At 53.3% G+C, this 16,750-nt stretch overlaps 1 protein-coding gene across 1 annotated transcript; it reads right to left on the bottom strand.

Moving 5' to 3' along the window:
* Positions 1 to 418: 418 nt before the first annotated feature.
* On the bottom strand, positions 419 to 12,441 carry LOC129694448 (quinone oxidoreductase-like; the record flags this gene model as incomplete). The annotated part of the gene is made up of 6 exons (XM_055631165.1): positions 419 to 911; positions 6,554 to 6,649; positions 8,010 to 8,111; positions 10,165 to 10,314; positions 11,632 to 11,683; positions 12,276 to 12,441. Coding segments are annotated over 6 exons (725 nt in total), but the record flags the coding sequence as incomplete, so codon positions are not given.
* Between the last annotated feature and the right edge of the window lie 4,309 nt (positions 12,442 to 16,750).

Raw genomic sequence — 16,750 nt, 5'->3', positions numbered from 1 at the left:
CCCGAGACTGCGTTTGCAATATTGCCGGCAGTTCTGGTCACCCCCTTACAACAAGGATGTGGAGGCTGAGGAAGGCTCACCGGAATACTGCTGGGATTAGAGGGCTGGACAAACGCTGTCCCTGGAGCGTCGCAGGATGATGGGAGACCCGAGAGAAGTTTATAAAATGATCAGCAGCAGCGACACGGTGGACAGTCACAACCTTCCTCCCAGCCTGGAGACACAAGGGCAGGGCAGGGCTGTGAGGTGAGAGGGGCAATGTCTAAAGGAGAGGGAGGTGGTGCCTGGTACACGCTGCCAGGGGTGGGGGTACAGGCTGCAGGGGTGGGGGTGGGGGTGGGGGCTGCCAGGGGTGGGGGTGGGGGTGGGGGCTGCCAGGGGTGGGGGGTGGGGGCTGCCAGGGGTGGGGGGTGGGGGTGGGGGTGGGGGCTGCCAGGGGTGGGGGTGGGGGCAGATAGTGGTGTTTAAGAGGCTTTTAGATTGGCACATGGATATGCAGGGAATGGAGGGATATGGATGAATGGGGAGAAGGCAGGAGAATGGGGTTAGGAGGGAGAGATAGATCAGCCACGATTGAATGCTGGAGTAGACTCGATGGGCTGAGTGACCTATTTCTGCTCCAATCATTTATGGGGCAGAAGAGAAGAGTTGAACTTGGCATCATGTGGGCCGAATGGCCTGTGGCTGTGCTGTTCCACGCATGGTGCCGCTTGTCCCAGTGAGTTGCCTCCTCTCCCCACACAGCCTGTGGGTCAGATGGTGAGGATCATCTTGCCCAACGCCCCCCCCTGCATGATCAGCTCGTGGGTCCGGTCGGCCTGGTCCAGTGGGAACTCGGACCCCACCACTGGCCGCAGCCAGCCCACCTCCATCCCCGCCAACAGTGTAGCCACCGTCTCCTGCAGCTCCTTCTGTGGGAACCAAACAAGCAGCTGTTAGAGTCATAGAGCGATACAGTGTGGAGACTGGCCCTTCTGCCCAACATGCCCACACCGCCCAACATGCCCACACCGCCCAACATGCCCACACCGCCCAACATGCCCACACCGCCCAACATGCCCACACCGCCCAACATGCCCACACCGCCCAACATGCCCACACCACCCAACATGCCCACACCGCCCAACTAGTCACAGAGGGATACACCGTGCAGCCTGGCCCCTCTCCCCAACTTGCCCATACAGCCCAACATGCCCACACCGCCCAACATGCCCACACCGCCCAACATGCCCACACCGCCCAACTTGTCCCAGCTACACTAGTCACAGAGTGATACAGTGTGGAGACTGGCCCTTCTGCCCAACTTGCCCATACCGCCCAACATGCCCACACCGCCCAACATGCCCACACCGCCCAACATGCCCCAGCTACACGAGTCATAGAGTGATACAGTGTGGAGACTGGCCCTTCAGCCCAACTTGTTCACATCACCCAACATGTCCCAGCTACCCTAGTCCCACTTGCCTGCGCTTGTCCAATTGTTTCTTAAATGATGGGATAGTCCCAGCCTCAACTACCTCCTGTGGCAGCTTGTTCCATACACCCACCACCCTCTGTGTGAAAAAGTTACCCCTCAGATTCCTATTAAATGTTTTCCCCTTCACCTTGAACCTATGTCCTCTGGTCCTCGATTCCCCTACTCTGGGCAAGAGACTCTGTGCATCTCCCCGATCTATTCCTCTCATGATTTTGTACACCTCTATAAGATAGACAATCTTTAAGAGCCCTATCTAACTCTCTCTTGAAAGTATCCAGAGAACCGGCCTCCACCGCCCTCTGAGGCAGAGAATTCCACAGACTCGCAACTCTCTGAGTGAAGAAGTGTTTCCTCATCTCCGTTCTAAATGGCCAACCCCTTATTCTTAAACAGTGGATCCTGGTTCTGGACTCCCCCAACATTGGGAACAAGATCTCCCCTCATCCTCCTGTGCTCCATGGAATAGAGACCCAGCCTACTCAACCTCTCCCTGTAGCTCACACCCTCTAGTCCTGGCAACATCCTTGTAAAAGTTCATGTGATAGGAGCAGAATCAGGCCGTTCGGCCCATCATGTCTACTCTGCCATTCAATCATGGCTGATCTATTCTAGAGTCCTGGCACCATCCTCAATCAAACTATGGCACATCTTTGTCAGAGGTTATGGTTTATCCTAAAACACTCCTTCTCTGTAGCCCAACTCATTTTATTCGTTATTATCTACTGTGATTACTGCTGAGGACTACTGTGGATAGGGTGAGCTGCTTTAAATACCTGGGAGTCCACATCACAGAGGATCTGATATGGACAACACACACTGCTGCACTGGTTAGTAAGGCAAGGCAGCGCCTTTACCACCTCAGGCAGCTGACGAAATTCAGAGTCTCTCTGAGGATCCTTCAGTGCTTCTACTGTGGGCCTGTAGAAAGCATCTTGTCCGGCAACATCTCAATCTGGTTTGGGAACTGCTCTGCCCAGGACAGGAAGGCTCTGCAGAGAGTAGTGCGTTTGGCCCAACGCACCATGGGAACTACACTCACCCCCCTGCAGGAACTATACACCAGGAGGTGCAGATCCCGAGCCAGTAACATTATGGGGGACCCCTACCCCCCCAGCAACGGACTGGTGTTTTAGGCAACTGGCAACACCACCAGGAGTGGAATAACCCCGGCCATGGCGGAGGGACAGGCCTTAACACTGAGCACTCAGGAGGTACAGTGTGCTCTGTGTAGGATCAATCCACGCAAGGCTGCAGGCCTGGATGGAGTTCAGGGAAGGGTACTAAAGGACTGTGCTGTACAGCTGTCGGAGGTATTCACGAGAATCTTCAATCTGTCTCTATCTCTGGCAATGGTCCCCAAGTGCCTGAAAACAGCCACCATAGTGCCGGTGCCGAAAAAGTCCAAAGTCACCAACCTGAACGACTACCGCCCGGTTGCCCTAACTCCAATCCCAATGAAGTGCTTCGAAAGGCTGGTCCTCTCCCACATCAAATCCAGCATCCCTGCCTCACTGGACTCTCATCAATTTGCATACAGGGCAAATAGATCAACAGAGGATGGCATCTCTCTGGCTCTTCACACTGTCCTGACTCACCTGGACAGACAGGGCATGTACGTGAGGATGCTCTTCATTGACTATAGCTCTGCTTTCAATACGGTCATCCCCACCAAGCTCACCACCAAACTCCACCAACTAGGCCTCAGCTCACCGATATGCGATTGGATCCTGAACTTTCTGACGGAGCGACCGCAGGCAGTGAGACTTGGCCCGCACCTGTCCTCCACTATCACCCTGAGCACCGGCAAACCACAGGGCTGTGTACTGAGCCCCATGCTCTACTCCCTCTTCACTCACGACTGTGTTCCTGCATTCGACACCAACACCATCGTGAAGTTTGCAGACGACACAACAGTGATTGGGCTGATCACCAACGGTGATGAAATAAAATACAGGGCGGAGGTGCAGAACCTGGCGGACTGGTGCACACGTAACAACTTGTCACTAAACACCTCCAAGACCAAGGAGCTGATTATTGACTTCAGGAGGTCCCATAATGGAGAATACGCCCCAATCTCCATCTACGGGGAAAGCGTGGAGAGAGTGTCCAGCTTTAAGTTTCTGGGCACTCACATTTCAGAGGACCTCACATGGTCCACCAACACCGCTGACCTGGTCAAGAAGGCACAGCAACGACTGTTCTTCCTGAGGACATTGAGGACATTAATATGCTCGCTGCACCACAGAGAGCATATTAACGTATGGCATCTCTGTGTGGTATCTCAGCTGCACGGAGGCGGAGAGGAGAGCTCTTCAGCGCGTCGTCCACAGAGCACAGAGGATCATTGGGACACGGCTACCAGCCTTGGAGGGCATCTACCACACACGGTGCCTCAGGAAGGCCGTCAGCATCCATAAAGACTCCTCACACCCCTGTAACGGACTGTTCGAACTACTTCCCTCCGGCAGATGCTACAAGGCCTTAGAAACATACGCCCGAACCTCCAGACTCAGAAACAGCTTTAGTCCCAGAGCTATAGCGGCTCTGAACCGGCCCTGCTGAGTGCCCCCCACCCCCCCTGGACTGTCTCCCTCGGATGGCCACGACACACAGCTTATTTATTTATTTTACTTTTCTTTTTCATCAGTTGGAGCTGCAAACTAAATCTCGTTGCACTGACGTGCAATGACAATAAAAGATATTATTATTATTATTATTCCAGCTGCTACGGTCAAGCAAACGCCTCCGCTGTCACGCTGTGTAAACAGAGAGGATGAGACAGTGTTTCTTCCCACAGGCCGTCAGGACTAAACTCTTATCTCACCAGGGACTAATTTACTGTTGTGTTGTGTCTTTTTTAAATTGTTGTTTTTTTCTAACATGTAAATACTGTTCTGTTGTGTTGTGTTCTGTAGTTTTTGCACAATCCGCAGGCATTGCCAATTTCATTTCACTGCACATTTTGTATGTGTATGTGACAAATAATGTGGATAAATGTGAGGTTATCCACTTTGGTGGCAAAAACAGGAAAGCAGACTATTATCTGAATGGTGGCTGATTAGGAAAAGGGGAGATGCAGCGAGACCTGGGTGTCATGGTACACCAGTCATTGAAAGTAGGCATGCAGGTGCAGCAGGCAGTGAAGAAAGCAAATGGTATGTTAGCTTTCATAGCAAAAGGATTTGAGTATAGGAGCAGGGAGGTTCTACTGCAGTTGTACAGGGTCTTGGTGAGACCACACCTAGAGTATTGCGTACAGTTTTAGAAACATAGAAACATAGAAATTAGGTGCAGGAGTAGGCCATTCGGCCCTTCGAGCCTGCACCGCCATTCAATATGATCATGGCTGATCATCCAACTCAGTATCCCGTACCTGCCTTCTCTCCATACCCCCTGATCCCTTTAACCACAAGGGCCACATCTAACTCCCTCTTAAATATAGTCAATGAACTGGCCTCAACTACCCTCTGTGGCAGAGAGTTCCAGAGATTCACCACTCTCTGTGTGAAAAAAGTTCTTCTCATCTCGGTTTTAAAGGATTTCCCCCTTATCCTTAAGCTGTGACCCCTTGTCCTGGACTTCCCTAACATCGGGAACAATCTTCCTGCATCTAGCCTGTCCAACCCCTTAAGAATTGTGTAAGTTTCTCTAAGATCCCCTCTCAATCTCCTAATTTCTAGAGAGTATAAACCAAGTCTATCCAGTCTTTCTTCATAAGACAGTCCTGACATCCCAGGAATCAGTCTGGTGAACCTTCTCTGCACTCCCTCTATGGCAATAATGTCCTTCCTCAGATTTGGAGACAAAAACTGTACACAATACTCCAGGTGTGGTCTCACCAAGACCCTGTACAACTGCAGTAGAACCTCCCTGCTCCTATACTCAAATCCTTTTGCAATGAAAGCTAACATACCATTCGCTTTCTTTACTGCCTGCTGCACCTGCTTGCCTACCTTCAATGACTGGTGTACCATGACACCCAGGTCTCGCTGCATCTCCCCCTTTCCCAATCGGCCCACCATTTAGATAATAGTCTGCTTTCCCGTTTTTGCCACCAAAATGGATAACCTCACATTTATCCACATTATACTGCATCTGCCAAACAGTTGCCCACTCACCCAGCCTATCCAAGTCACCTTGCAGTCTCCTAGCATCCTCCTCACAGCTAACACTGCCCCCCAGCTTAGTGTCATCCGCAAACTTGGAGATATTGCCTTCAATTCCTTCATCCAGATCATTAATATAGATTTGGTCTCCAAATCTGAGGAAGGACATTATTGCCATAGAGGGAGTGCAGAGAAGGTTCACCAGACTGATTCCTGGGATGTCAGGACTTTTATATGAAGAAAGACTGGATAGACTCGATTTGTACTCTCTAGAATTTAGGAGATTGAGAGGGGATCTTATAGAAACTTACAAAATTCTTAAGAGGTTGGACAGGCTAGATGCAGGAAGATTGTTCCAGATGTTGGGGAAGTCCAGAATAAGGGGTCACAGTTTAAGGATAAAGGGGAAATCTTTTAGGACCGAGATGAGAAGAACTTTTTTCACACAGAGAGTGGTGAATCTGTGGAATTCTCTTTGTGTATTGTTAATGGAACTGGGTAGTTGAGGCCAGTTCATTGGCTATATTTAAGAGGGAGTTAGATGTGGCCCTTGTGGCTAATGGGATCAGGAGGTATGGAGAGAAGGCAGGTACGGGATACTGAGTTGGATGATCAGCCATAATCATATTGAATGGCGGTGCAGGCTCGAAGGGCCGAATGGCCTACTCCTGCACCTATTTTCTATGTTTCCACCTTAAATATATCCACTGACTTGTGGCCTCCACAGTTGTCAGTGGCAAAGAATTCCACAGACTCACCACCCTCTGACGAAAGAAATTCATCCTCAAATCCATCCAAAAAATCATAAATTGGCCCAAGTGTGTAGGACAGTGTTAGTGTGCGGGGATCGCTGGTCGGCACAGACTCGGTGGGCCGAAGGGCCTGTTCCAACCAGGCGTGTAGCAGATCCCACTTTGTGTATTGTTAATGTCGCTGCAAATGCCCAATAAAGTCCAGGGGCTGATCTTACCTTGGTTGCTGAACTGAGCGAAATACCAATGATGCTGCTCTCCTTGGCCATGGTTTCTCTGGGATTAATCTCAATGCTGCCCCGACAGCCCACAATCTGCACCAGAAACACACAACACAATCACACAGAGTGCTGGAGTAACTCAGCAGGTCAGGCAGCATCTGTGGAGAACATGGATAGGTGACGTTTCAGAGTGCTGGAGTAACTCAGCGGGTCAGGCAGCATCTGTGGAGAACATGGATAGGTGACGTTTCACAGAGTTCTGGAGTAACTCAGTGGGTCAGACAGCATCTGCGGAGAACATGGATAGGTGACGTTTCACAGAGTGCTGGAGTAACTGTTTGGAAGAAGGGTTCCGACTTAAAATGTGACCTATTATTTTTTTGAGCAGGGGATCTGTGGGGGGAGGGGGCAAAGTTGTTGGGGGGGGGGTGTGGGTTGGGGTGTGTGTTTCTCTAGGGTTTGAACCGTCCCCAATGTAAGGTTGGGTCATGGTGCCGGTGATCAATGCCTAGTGATCGGTGCCCGGTGATTATTGATCGGTGATCATTGATCGGTGCCCAGTGATCGGTGTCCATTGATCGGTGCCCAGTGATCAGTGATCGGTGATCATTGATCGGTGCCCAGTGATCGGTGCCCAGTGATCGGTGATTGGTGATCGGTGCCCGGTGATCATTGATCGGTGCCCAGTGATCATTGACCGGTGCCCAGTGATCGGTGACCAGTGATGGGTTCCCGGTGATCGGTGCGCGGTGATCATTGATCGGTGATCGGTGATTATTGATCGGTGCCCGGTGATCGGTGCCCGGTGATCGGTGGTCGGTGCCCGGTGCTCGGTGCTCGGTGGTCGGTGCCCGGTGATCGGTGCCCGGTGGTCGGTGCCCAGTGATCATTGGTCGGTGCCCGGTGATTGGTGCCCGGTGATTGGTGCCCGGTGATCGGTGCCCGGTGATCGGTGCCCGGTGCCCGGTGATCGGTGCCCGGTGATCGGTGCCCGGTGATCGGTGCCCGGTGATCGTTGCCCGGTGCCCGGTGCCCGGTGCCCGGTGATCGGTGCCCGGTGATCGGTGCCCGGTGCCCGGTGATCGGTGCCCGGTGATCGGTGCCCGGTGATCGGTGCCCGGTGACCGGTGCCCGGTGACCGGTGCCCGGTGCCCGGTGCCCGGTGCCCGGTGATCGGTGCCCGGTGCCCGGTGATCGGTGCCCGGTGATCGGTGCCCGGTGATCGGTGCCCGGTGGTCGGTGCCCGGTGCCCGGTGATCGGTGCCCGGTGATCGGTGCCCGGTGATCGGTGCCCGGTGATCGGTGCCCGGTGATCGGTGCCCGGTGGTCGGTGATCGGTGCCCGGTGATCGGTGCCCGGTGATCGGTGCCCGGTGATCATTGATCGGTGCCCGGTGATCGGTGCCCAGTGATCGGTGCCCGGTGATCGGTGCCCAGTGCCAGCCCTCACTCACCACCACTCTACCGGCCACCGAGAGCAGCCGCAGATCCCTGGCCAGGTTGACGTTGGATAACATCTCGATGATGACGTTGACTCCAGCACTCCCGGTGTAACTCTGGCACAAAAGGTGAGTCACGTTATTCCCTTCACTGTGTTGTGTCCAGTATGTGTGTGAGTGTCGAGTACACGTGTAGCATCTCTACACTGTGGACGGCTTGACTGTAAGCATGGATCTGATCAAAATTGTACAACTCCTCCCCCCTCGTGACGTGGGTCAGACTGACCTCCCCCCAATATCTGCACATCCCCAATCCTGGACTTTCCACTTGTCACATTCGACGCTCCAACTGCGGCCTGCGGATTTCACCATCGAGGAGCTCGCAGTCTCGGGATGAGACCAGCGTCGGGAAGCTCCAAAAGCCGCACGATGTTCGACCAGCCCCGACCCAGGGGTCAGATCGCCCGGCGCGGGGGAGCTGAGATTCCCCCCCTCACCGATGCAGGAGCTTGATCGCCCCGACGCGGAGGCCCAGCGCCCGCTACGGGAGTGAGATCGTCCCGGCAACGGAAGGTTCAAGACCCCCCCCCGACCGCGGGAGAACAAAGAAGGGAAGAGATTGAATATTTTGTCGCCTTCCATCACAGTGAGGAATGTGGAGCAGTCACTGTGGTGGATGTTTATGCTGCTTTTTATTGGTGTGACTGTACGGCAAATCAAATTCCTCGTGTGTTGCAAAACATACTTGGCTCATAAAGTATGATTCTGATTTAACTTCATGATTCATGTATCGTGTCGTGTTTAATGACTGTGGACAGACCAATCCCCTCCTGGGATAAAGAACGTTCTATCGTATCGTGTTGTCTTTTCGCTGACTGGTTAACACGCAACAGGAGCTTTTCATCATCGAACGCACTATGGGAACTTCACTCGCCCCCCTGCAGGAACTATACATCAGGAGGTGCAACTCCAGAGCAAATAAAATCATGGGAGACCCCTTCAACCCCTGCAACGGACTGTTCCAGCTGCTACGGTCAGGCAAACGCCTCCGTTGCCATGCGGTGAGAACGGAGAGGTTGAGAAGGAGTTTCTTCCCAGCGGCCATTCGGACTGTAAACGCCTATCTCACCAGGGACTAACTCTACAGAACGTTTTTCCTTCCATTATTTATTATTTAACAGAATATGTGTGTTATGATTGTGTTTATAATTTGTTTGGTTGTTTTGTTGTTTGTCTTTTGCACAAAAGTCCGCGAGCATTGCCACTTTCATTTCACTGCACATCTCGTATGTGTATGTGACAAATAAAACTTGACTTGACTTGACCACACACGGCACACGTGACAATAAACTCAACTCAACTCATTTAAATCCTAGATTTAAACTATAAAATGGAGAATTGTTTAACACCTTTGCAATTCACCAAATGTTCTCAAGTTTAGTATTTGTACCTATGGATAGTATTATCTGATTTGATTGGATTGTATGTAAATAAAAAGGGCCTCACGGTGGCGCAGCGGGTAGAGCTGCTGCCTCAAAGCGCCAGAGACCCGGTTTCAATCCCGGCTACGGGTGCTGTCTGTACGGAGTTTGCACGTTCTCCCTGTGACCTGCGTTGGTTTTCTCCGGGATCTTCAATTTCTTCCCACACTCCAAAGACGTGCAGGTTTGTAGGTTAATTGTGATGGTGTAAATGTAAATTGTCCCTTATGTGTGTAGGTTAGTGTCAGTGTGCGGGGATCGCTGGTCGGCACGGACTCGGTGGGCAGAAGGGCCTGTTTCCGCGCTGTATCTCTACACTAAAAGCGTTTCACTACACGTGACAATGAGGGTGGAGGGTGAGGGAGGGGGAGGGACGGTGTGGGAAGGAGGGAGAGGGGGGGGAGGGAGGGAGAGAGAGGGATAGAGAGAGGGGGGCTGCAGGGAGAGGAGACGGAGGGGGGAGGCGAGGAAGGGTGAGGGAGGGGGGGGGGAGGGGTGAGGGGGAGTGAGGGGGAGGGGGGGGAGGGGGGGGGAGGGGCATAGGGAAGGAGAGGGTAAGGAGGGGGGGGGAGGGGGAGGGGGGAGGAGGGAGGGAGGGGAGGGGGGGGGAGGGGGGGGGAGGAGAGGGAGGGGGAGGCAGGGAGAAGGAGGGGAGGGGAGGGGGTAGTGGGGTTTTGGGGGGTCTGTACCTCTATGATGTCGGTGTACCCTATTTGTCGGTGGTTGAAGGCCCTGTGCGCCCCGCTCTTCTCCACCAGACGCATGCCCTCTGGTGTGCCAGCCGTGCCCAGAACCTTCATGCCCAGTGCTCTGGCGATCTGACACGTTGCCGTCCCCACCTGTAAACCAGCACCGACTGTCAGCGGGCAGAACTGGACCCCAGCTCCCAGAGATCACCCCCGCCTTCCGCCACCTTCCCCACGCCGACCCTTGCCCTCTCACCCCACGCCCCCATGCCTCACCCCCCCCTGCCGCTTTCCCGCGAAGACCCCCTGCCGACTCTTACCCTTGCTGCCCTGCCCTCTCATCCCAGGCTGACCCCTGCCCTCTCACCCCACGCTGACCCCTGCCCTCTCACCCCGTGTTGACCCCTGCCCTCTCACCTCACGCTGGCCCCTGCCCTCTCACCCCATGCTGACCCCTGCCCTCTCACCCACGCTGACCCCTGCCCTCTCACCCCACACTGACCCCTGTCCTCGCGACCCTCAATGCCCTCGCACCCCGCCCCCTCTCCCCCACAGACCCCACCCTTCCTGCGCAGATCGCTGGACTCTCCCCACCCCCTGTCCCCTCCCCCACATCCTCTCTCCCCACTCTCTGTGAGTGCTAGATGGGGTAGACAGGCAAAGTATTTCTCCTCCCAAGGGGAGAATGTCAAAGACTAGAGGGCGCAGCTTGAAGGTGAGAGGTGGAACGATTAATGATGTGTGGGGCAGGTTTATTTTACACACAGGGTGGTGGGTGCGTGGAACGCGCTGCCAGGGGTGGGGGCAGATACTATAATGGTGTTTGAGAGACTCAGACAGGCACATGGACATGGAGGGAGACGGATCCAGCGAGTACAGGCCCAGCGCCGACAAACGCTCATCGTACGTTAACCCACTCATTCCTGGGATCATTCTCGTAAACCTCCTCTGGACCCTCTCCAGAGCCGGCACATCCTTCCTCAGATACGGGGCCCAGAACTGCTCACAATACGCCAAATTGCGTCTGACTGGTGCCCTATAAAGCATCAGCATTTATAGCGTCATAGAGGGATGGTGAGGAAACAGGCCCTTCGGCCCAACATGCCCACACCGGCCAACATGCCCCATTTACACTCATCACACCTGCCTGCCTTTGGTCCATATCCCCCCAAACCAGTCCTAGCCATGTACCTGTCTAACTGTTTTTTAAACGTTGGGATAGTCCCAGCCTCAACTACCTCCTCTGGCAGCTTGTTCCATACACCCACCACCCTCTGTGTGAAAAAGTTACCCCTCAGATTCCTATTAAATCTTTTCCCCTTCACCTTGAACCTGTGTCCTCTGGTCCTCGATTCCCCTACTCTGGGCACGAGACTCTGCATCTACACGATCTATTCCTCTCATGATTTTATATTCGAGTGCCCTCAGGATGGATGCTAGCGTTGTGTTTGTACTGTGGTTGCAGCTTACCCCTCCGCTGGCCCCGTGGACCAGGACGGTCTCTCCTGCCTTGGCCTGGCCTCTGAAAACAGAATGGAGTCTGTGTGAGAGATGTGGCCCCCACTGGATGTGGACCCGCGGACTGGCACTCTAGCCCACTCTCCCTGTCAGCGTGAGGAAGGGTCTCGACCCGAAACGTCACCCATTCCTTCACTCCACAGATGCTGCCTGACCCGCTGAGTTACTCCAGCACTCTGTGAAACGTCACCTATCCATGTTCTCCACAGATGCTGCCTGACCCGCTGAGTTACTCCCGCACTCTGTGAAACGTCACCTATCCATGTTCTCCACAGATGCTGCCTGACCCGCTGAGTTACTCCAGCACTCTGTGAAACGTCACCTATACATGTTCTCCACAGATGCTGCCTGACCCACTCAGTTATGGTGCAGCAGCATCTATGGAGCTAAGGAAATAGGCAACATTTCGGGCCGAAATCCTTCTGGAAATAGGCAACGTTTCGGGCCGAAACCCTTATGGGTTCGGCCTGAAACGTTGCCTATTTCCTTAGCTCCATAGATGCTGCCTGACCCGCTGAGTTACTCCAGCACTGTGTGTCTATAGTCGGACAGATCGACACTCTGGAGACACTGTTGTTGAATGTACAGGTGCTCACTTTTGCATGAGGGCTCGGTAGGCGGTGAAGTACGGTGTGCCGATCGCTGACCCTTGCTTGTAGCTCAGACTGTTCGGTAACGGGTAAACGGTGTCTCCAGCAGCGATGGTGTACTCGGCGTATCCACCGCTCACGGTCCCACACGTGAACACATGGTCTCCTTTCTCTCGGAATCATAAAAAGACAAACACAATTAATTCATGTGTTCAAGAAGGAACTGCAGATGCTGGAAAATCGAAGGTAGACAAAAATGCTGGAGAAACTCAGCGGGTGCAGCAGCATCTATGGAGCAATGATAAATAGAAACATAGAAACATAGATAATAGGTGCAGGAGGAGGCCATTCGGCCCTTCGAGCCAGCACCGCCATTCATTGTGATCGTGGCTGATCGTCCCCTATCAATAACCCGTGCCTGCCTTCTCCCCATATCCCTTGACTCCACTAGCCCCTAGAGCTCTACCTAACTCTTTCTTAAATCCATCCAGTGACTTGGCCTCCACTGCCCTCTGTGGCAGGGAATTCCACAAATTCACAACTCTCTGGGTGAGAACGTTTTTTCTCACCTCAGTCTTAAATGGCCTCCCCTTTATTAAAAACATAGAAACATAGAAAATTAGGTGCAGGAGTAGGCCATTCAGCCCTTCGAGCCTGCACCGCCATTCAATATGATCATGGCTGATCATCCAACTCAGTATCCTGTACCTGCCTTCTCTCCATACCCCCTGATCCCTTTAGCCACATCTAACTCCCTCTTAAATATAGCCAATGAACTGGCCTCAACTGCCCTCTGTGGCAGAGAATTCCACAGATTCACCACTCTGTGTGTGAAAAATGTTTTTCTCATCTCGGTCCTAAAAGATTTCCCCCTTATCCTTAAACTGTGACCCCTCGTTCTGGACTTCCCCAACATCGGGAACAATCTTCCTGCATCTGGCCTGTCCAACCCCTTTAGAATTTTGTAAGTTTCTATAAGATCCCCCCTCAATCTTCTAAATTCTAGCGAGTACAAGCCGAGTCTATCCAGTCTTTCTTCATAAGAAAGTACTAAAATCCCAGGAATCAGTCTGGTGAACCTTCCCAGCACTCCCAGATTGGTGAACCTCAGATTCTGCAAAAACTGTACCAATACTCAGGTGTGGCACCAAGACCCTGTACAGCTGCAGTCCTCCCTGCTCATACTTAGGAGACTTTTGCAAAACTGTACGCAATCGCTTTCCAGGTGTCTGTCTGCACCTGCAAGACTACTTTTACAGACTGTGTACCAGAACCCTCCGTTGCATCCTATACTCAAATCCTTTTGCTATGAATGCTAACATACCATTCTGCTGCACCTATTCTAAGACTGCGGCCCCTGGTTCTGGACTCGTCCAACATTGGGAACATTTTTCCTGCATCTAGCTTGTCCAGTCCTTTTATAATTTTAAATAGGCAACGTTTCGGCCCGAAACCCAAGGAAATAGGCACCGTTTCGGTTACCGTTGCCTATTTCCTTCGCTCCATAGATGCTGCTGCACCCACTGAGTTTCTCCAGCATTTTTGTCGACAATTAATTCATGTTTCACTTCAACTTGGGAGGGGGGCAGCGAGAACAAAGGAATGCTTTGTGTTAAAAACTTGGTAACACTTGGTAACTTGTACACACAACAACAAACAATGATCGTGCAATAATAATAATAATAGTCCATGTAATTCAGAGCTTACATGAGGTTGCCGAGTTCAACAGCCTGATGGTTGTTGGGAAGAAGCTGTTCTTGAACCTGGAGGTCACGGTTTTCAGGCTCCTGAACCTTCTTCCCCGATGGTAGCAGCGAGATGAGAGGGTGGCCAGGTGGTGGTGTGTGGGTCTCTGATGTTATGGTGTGGGGGGGGGAAATGGTGTGTGGGTGGGGGGGGGGTGGTGTGGGTGGGTGGGGGGGTGTTGTGGTGTGTGGGGGGATGGGGTGGGGGGGGGGGGGGTGGTTGTGTGTGGGGGGGGGTGTGTGTGTGGGTGTGTGTGGGGGGGGGGTGTGTGGGTGTGTGTGTGTGTGGGGGAGTTGTGTGGGTGGGGGTGTGGCTGGGTGGGTGTGGGGGGGGGGGGGTGTGTGTGGGTGGGGTGGTGTGGGGGGGTGTGGTGTGTGGGGGATGGTGTGGGCGGGGGGGGGGTGGGTGTGTGGGGGGGTGTGTGTGGGGGGGGTGTGGGGGGTGGGGGGGTGTGTGTGGGGGGTGGGTGTGTGTGGGGGGGATGTGTGTGGGGGGGGGGGTGGGTGTGTGGAGTGTGGGGGGGGCGATGCGGGGGTGTGGGTCTCTGGCGATGCTGCCTGCCTGTTTGTTTGTGCAACACTAACCCCACGATGAGCTGCCGTTGATGAACTGTGGACTTCAGGCTCTTTTTCTCTGGTTTTGGAGTTAATAATTAGTTGCTGTTTTCATGATGTTGTTAATATCTGTTTAGCTGCTGCTAGTGAGAATGGCATTGTTCTGTTGTTGGTTCATATGACAATTAAACACTCTTGATGCAGGGCGGCACAGTGGAGCAGCGGGTAGAGCTGCTGCCTCACAGCGCCAGAGACCCGGGTTCCATCCTGACTACGGGTGCTGTATGTGTGGTGTTTGCACGTTCTCCCTGTGACCGCGTGGGTTTTCTCCGGGCGCTCCGGTTTCCTCCCACACTACAAAGCCTGTAGGCCAATTGCTTCTGTAAATTGTTAATTGTCCCAAGTGTGTGTAGGATAGTGTCAGTGTGCGGGCATCGCTGGTCGGTGCGGACTCGGTGGGCCGAAGGGCCTGTTTCCATGATGTATCTCTAAAGTTTAAAGTCTTTCTTGACAATGAGTGGCCCCCAGGTATTCAGCTGCCAGCTCTGAAGACCCCACCTCCATTTCCCCTTCCTCCTCCCTTATAGAGCCTCAGCTCTGAGCTGAGGCTCTATAAGGCGCTGGTCAGGCTGCATTTGGAATATTGTGAGCAATTTTGGGCCCCATATTTGAGGAAGGATGTGCCGGCTCTGGAGAGAGTCCAGAGGAGGTTTACAAGATGATCCCAGGAATGAGTGGGTTAACCTATGATGAGCGTTTGTCTGTTACGCTGGGCCTGTACTCGCTGGAGTTTAGAAGAATGAGGGGGGACCTCATTGAAAGGTACAGAATAGTGAAAGGCCTGGATAGAGTGGATGTGGAGAGGATGTTTCCACTAGTGGGAGTCTAGGACCAGAGGGCAAAGCCTCAGAATTAAAGGACGGTCTTCTTTAGCCAGAGGGTGGTGAATCTGTGGGATTCTTTGCCACAGACGGCTGTGGAGGCCACAAGTCAGTGGATATATTTAAGGCGGAGATAGATAGATTGTTGATTAGTGCGGGTGTCAGGGGTTATGGGGAGAAGGCAGGAGAATGGAGATGGATCAGCCATGATTGAATGGCGGAGTAGACTCGATAGGCCGAATTGGTCAATAACGTGAACTCCCCCTCCCCAGCCTCCCCCTCCCTCTCCCGGGCAGCTGCCCTTTGACCACCGGTCAATGGTTAACCCAGCGCATGATCCTGGGATGAGTCCATTCACCCCGAGTCCCTGCCCAAGAGCAAAGGTTCTCAGTCCAGTTTGGACCAGTTGTAGGGAATAACAATTTCCCACAGAGGCTGCAAAAAGCCCCTGTAGAAACGAGAAACTGCAGGCACTAGTCTTTGAAAAAAGGCACAAAGTGCAGGAGTAACTGAATCCATGTTCTCCACAGATGCTGCTGACCCGCTGAGTTACTCCAGCACTCTGTGAAACGTCACCTATCCATGTTCTCCACAGATGCTGTGCCTGACCCGCTGAGTTACTCCAGCACTCTGTGAAACGTCCACCTATCCATGTTCTCCACAGATGCTGCCTGACCCGCTGAGTTATGGTGCAGCAGCATCTATGGAGCTAAGGAAATAGGCAACTTTTCGGGCCGAAATCCTACTGGAAATAGGCAACGTTTCGGGCCGAAACCCTTACGGGTTTCAGCCCGAAACGTTGCCTATTTCCTTAGCTCCATAGATGCTGCCTGACTCTCTGAGTTACTCCAGCACTCTGTGAAACGCCACCTACGATAGCGCCAGTGTATGAGGTGGATCGCTGGTGGGGCAGGAGGCTTGATGGGTCCGAAGGGACATGGGTTGTTTTTTTGCGCTGTTTAGCTTACTATAATGTGTGGATTGGGGGCTACCTCCTTGAATGTGGTGACGGGTGCCTGGGCTCCACTTGCATCGATGACACGTCGCTACATCGTTCCCTGGTGTCCAGGGGTCAGGTTGGGCTTTGCCGGGGCGTAGGCGTTCTGCAGTATCGCCTGTAGGTCTCACGGTATCTCACGGCGCACACACGCGTGTATCACGGATCAGGCACACACGCAACCATTCCACTACATTCGCGTTAGCAGCCCGTGTCTAAACACGCCGCGCCACCCAACCACCCCCCCAGCGTCTGGGGCACCTTCATTGCTCACCCCGTCGGGGCACCCACCTCCTGCCCCGG

The sequence above is a fragment of the Leucoraja erinacea genome, unplaced genomic scaffold (assembly GCF_028641065.1).
Source record: "Leucoraja erinacea ecotype New England unplaced genomic scaffold, Leri_hhj_1 Leri_675S, whole genome shotgun sequence".
NCBI lineage: Eukaryota > Metazoa > Chordata > Chondrichthyes > Rajiformes > Rajidae > Leucoraja > Leucoraja erinaceus.
Note: the sequence above shows the minus strand (reverse complement) of the source record. Positions and strands in the feature narration are given on the sequence as shown.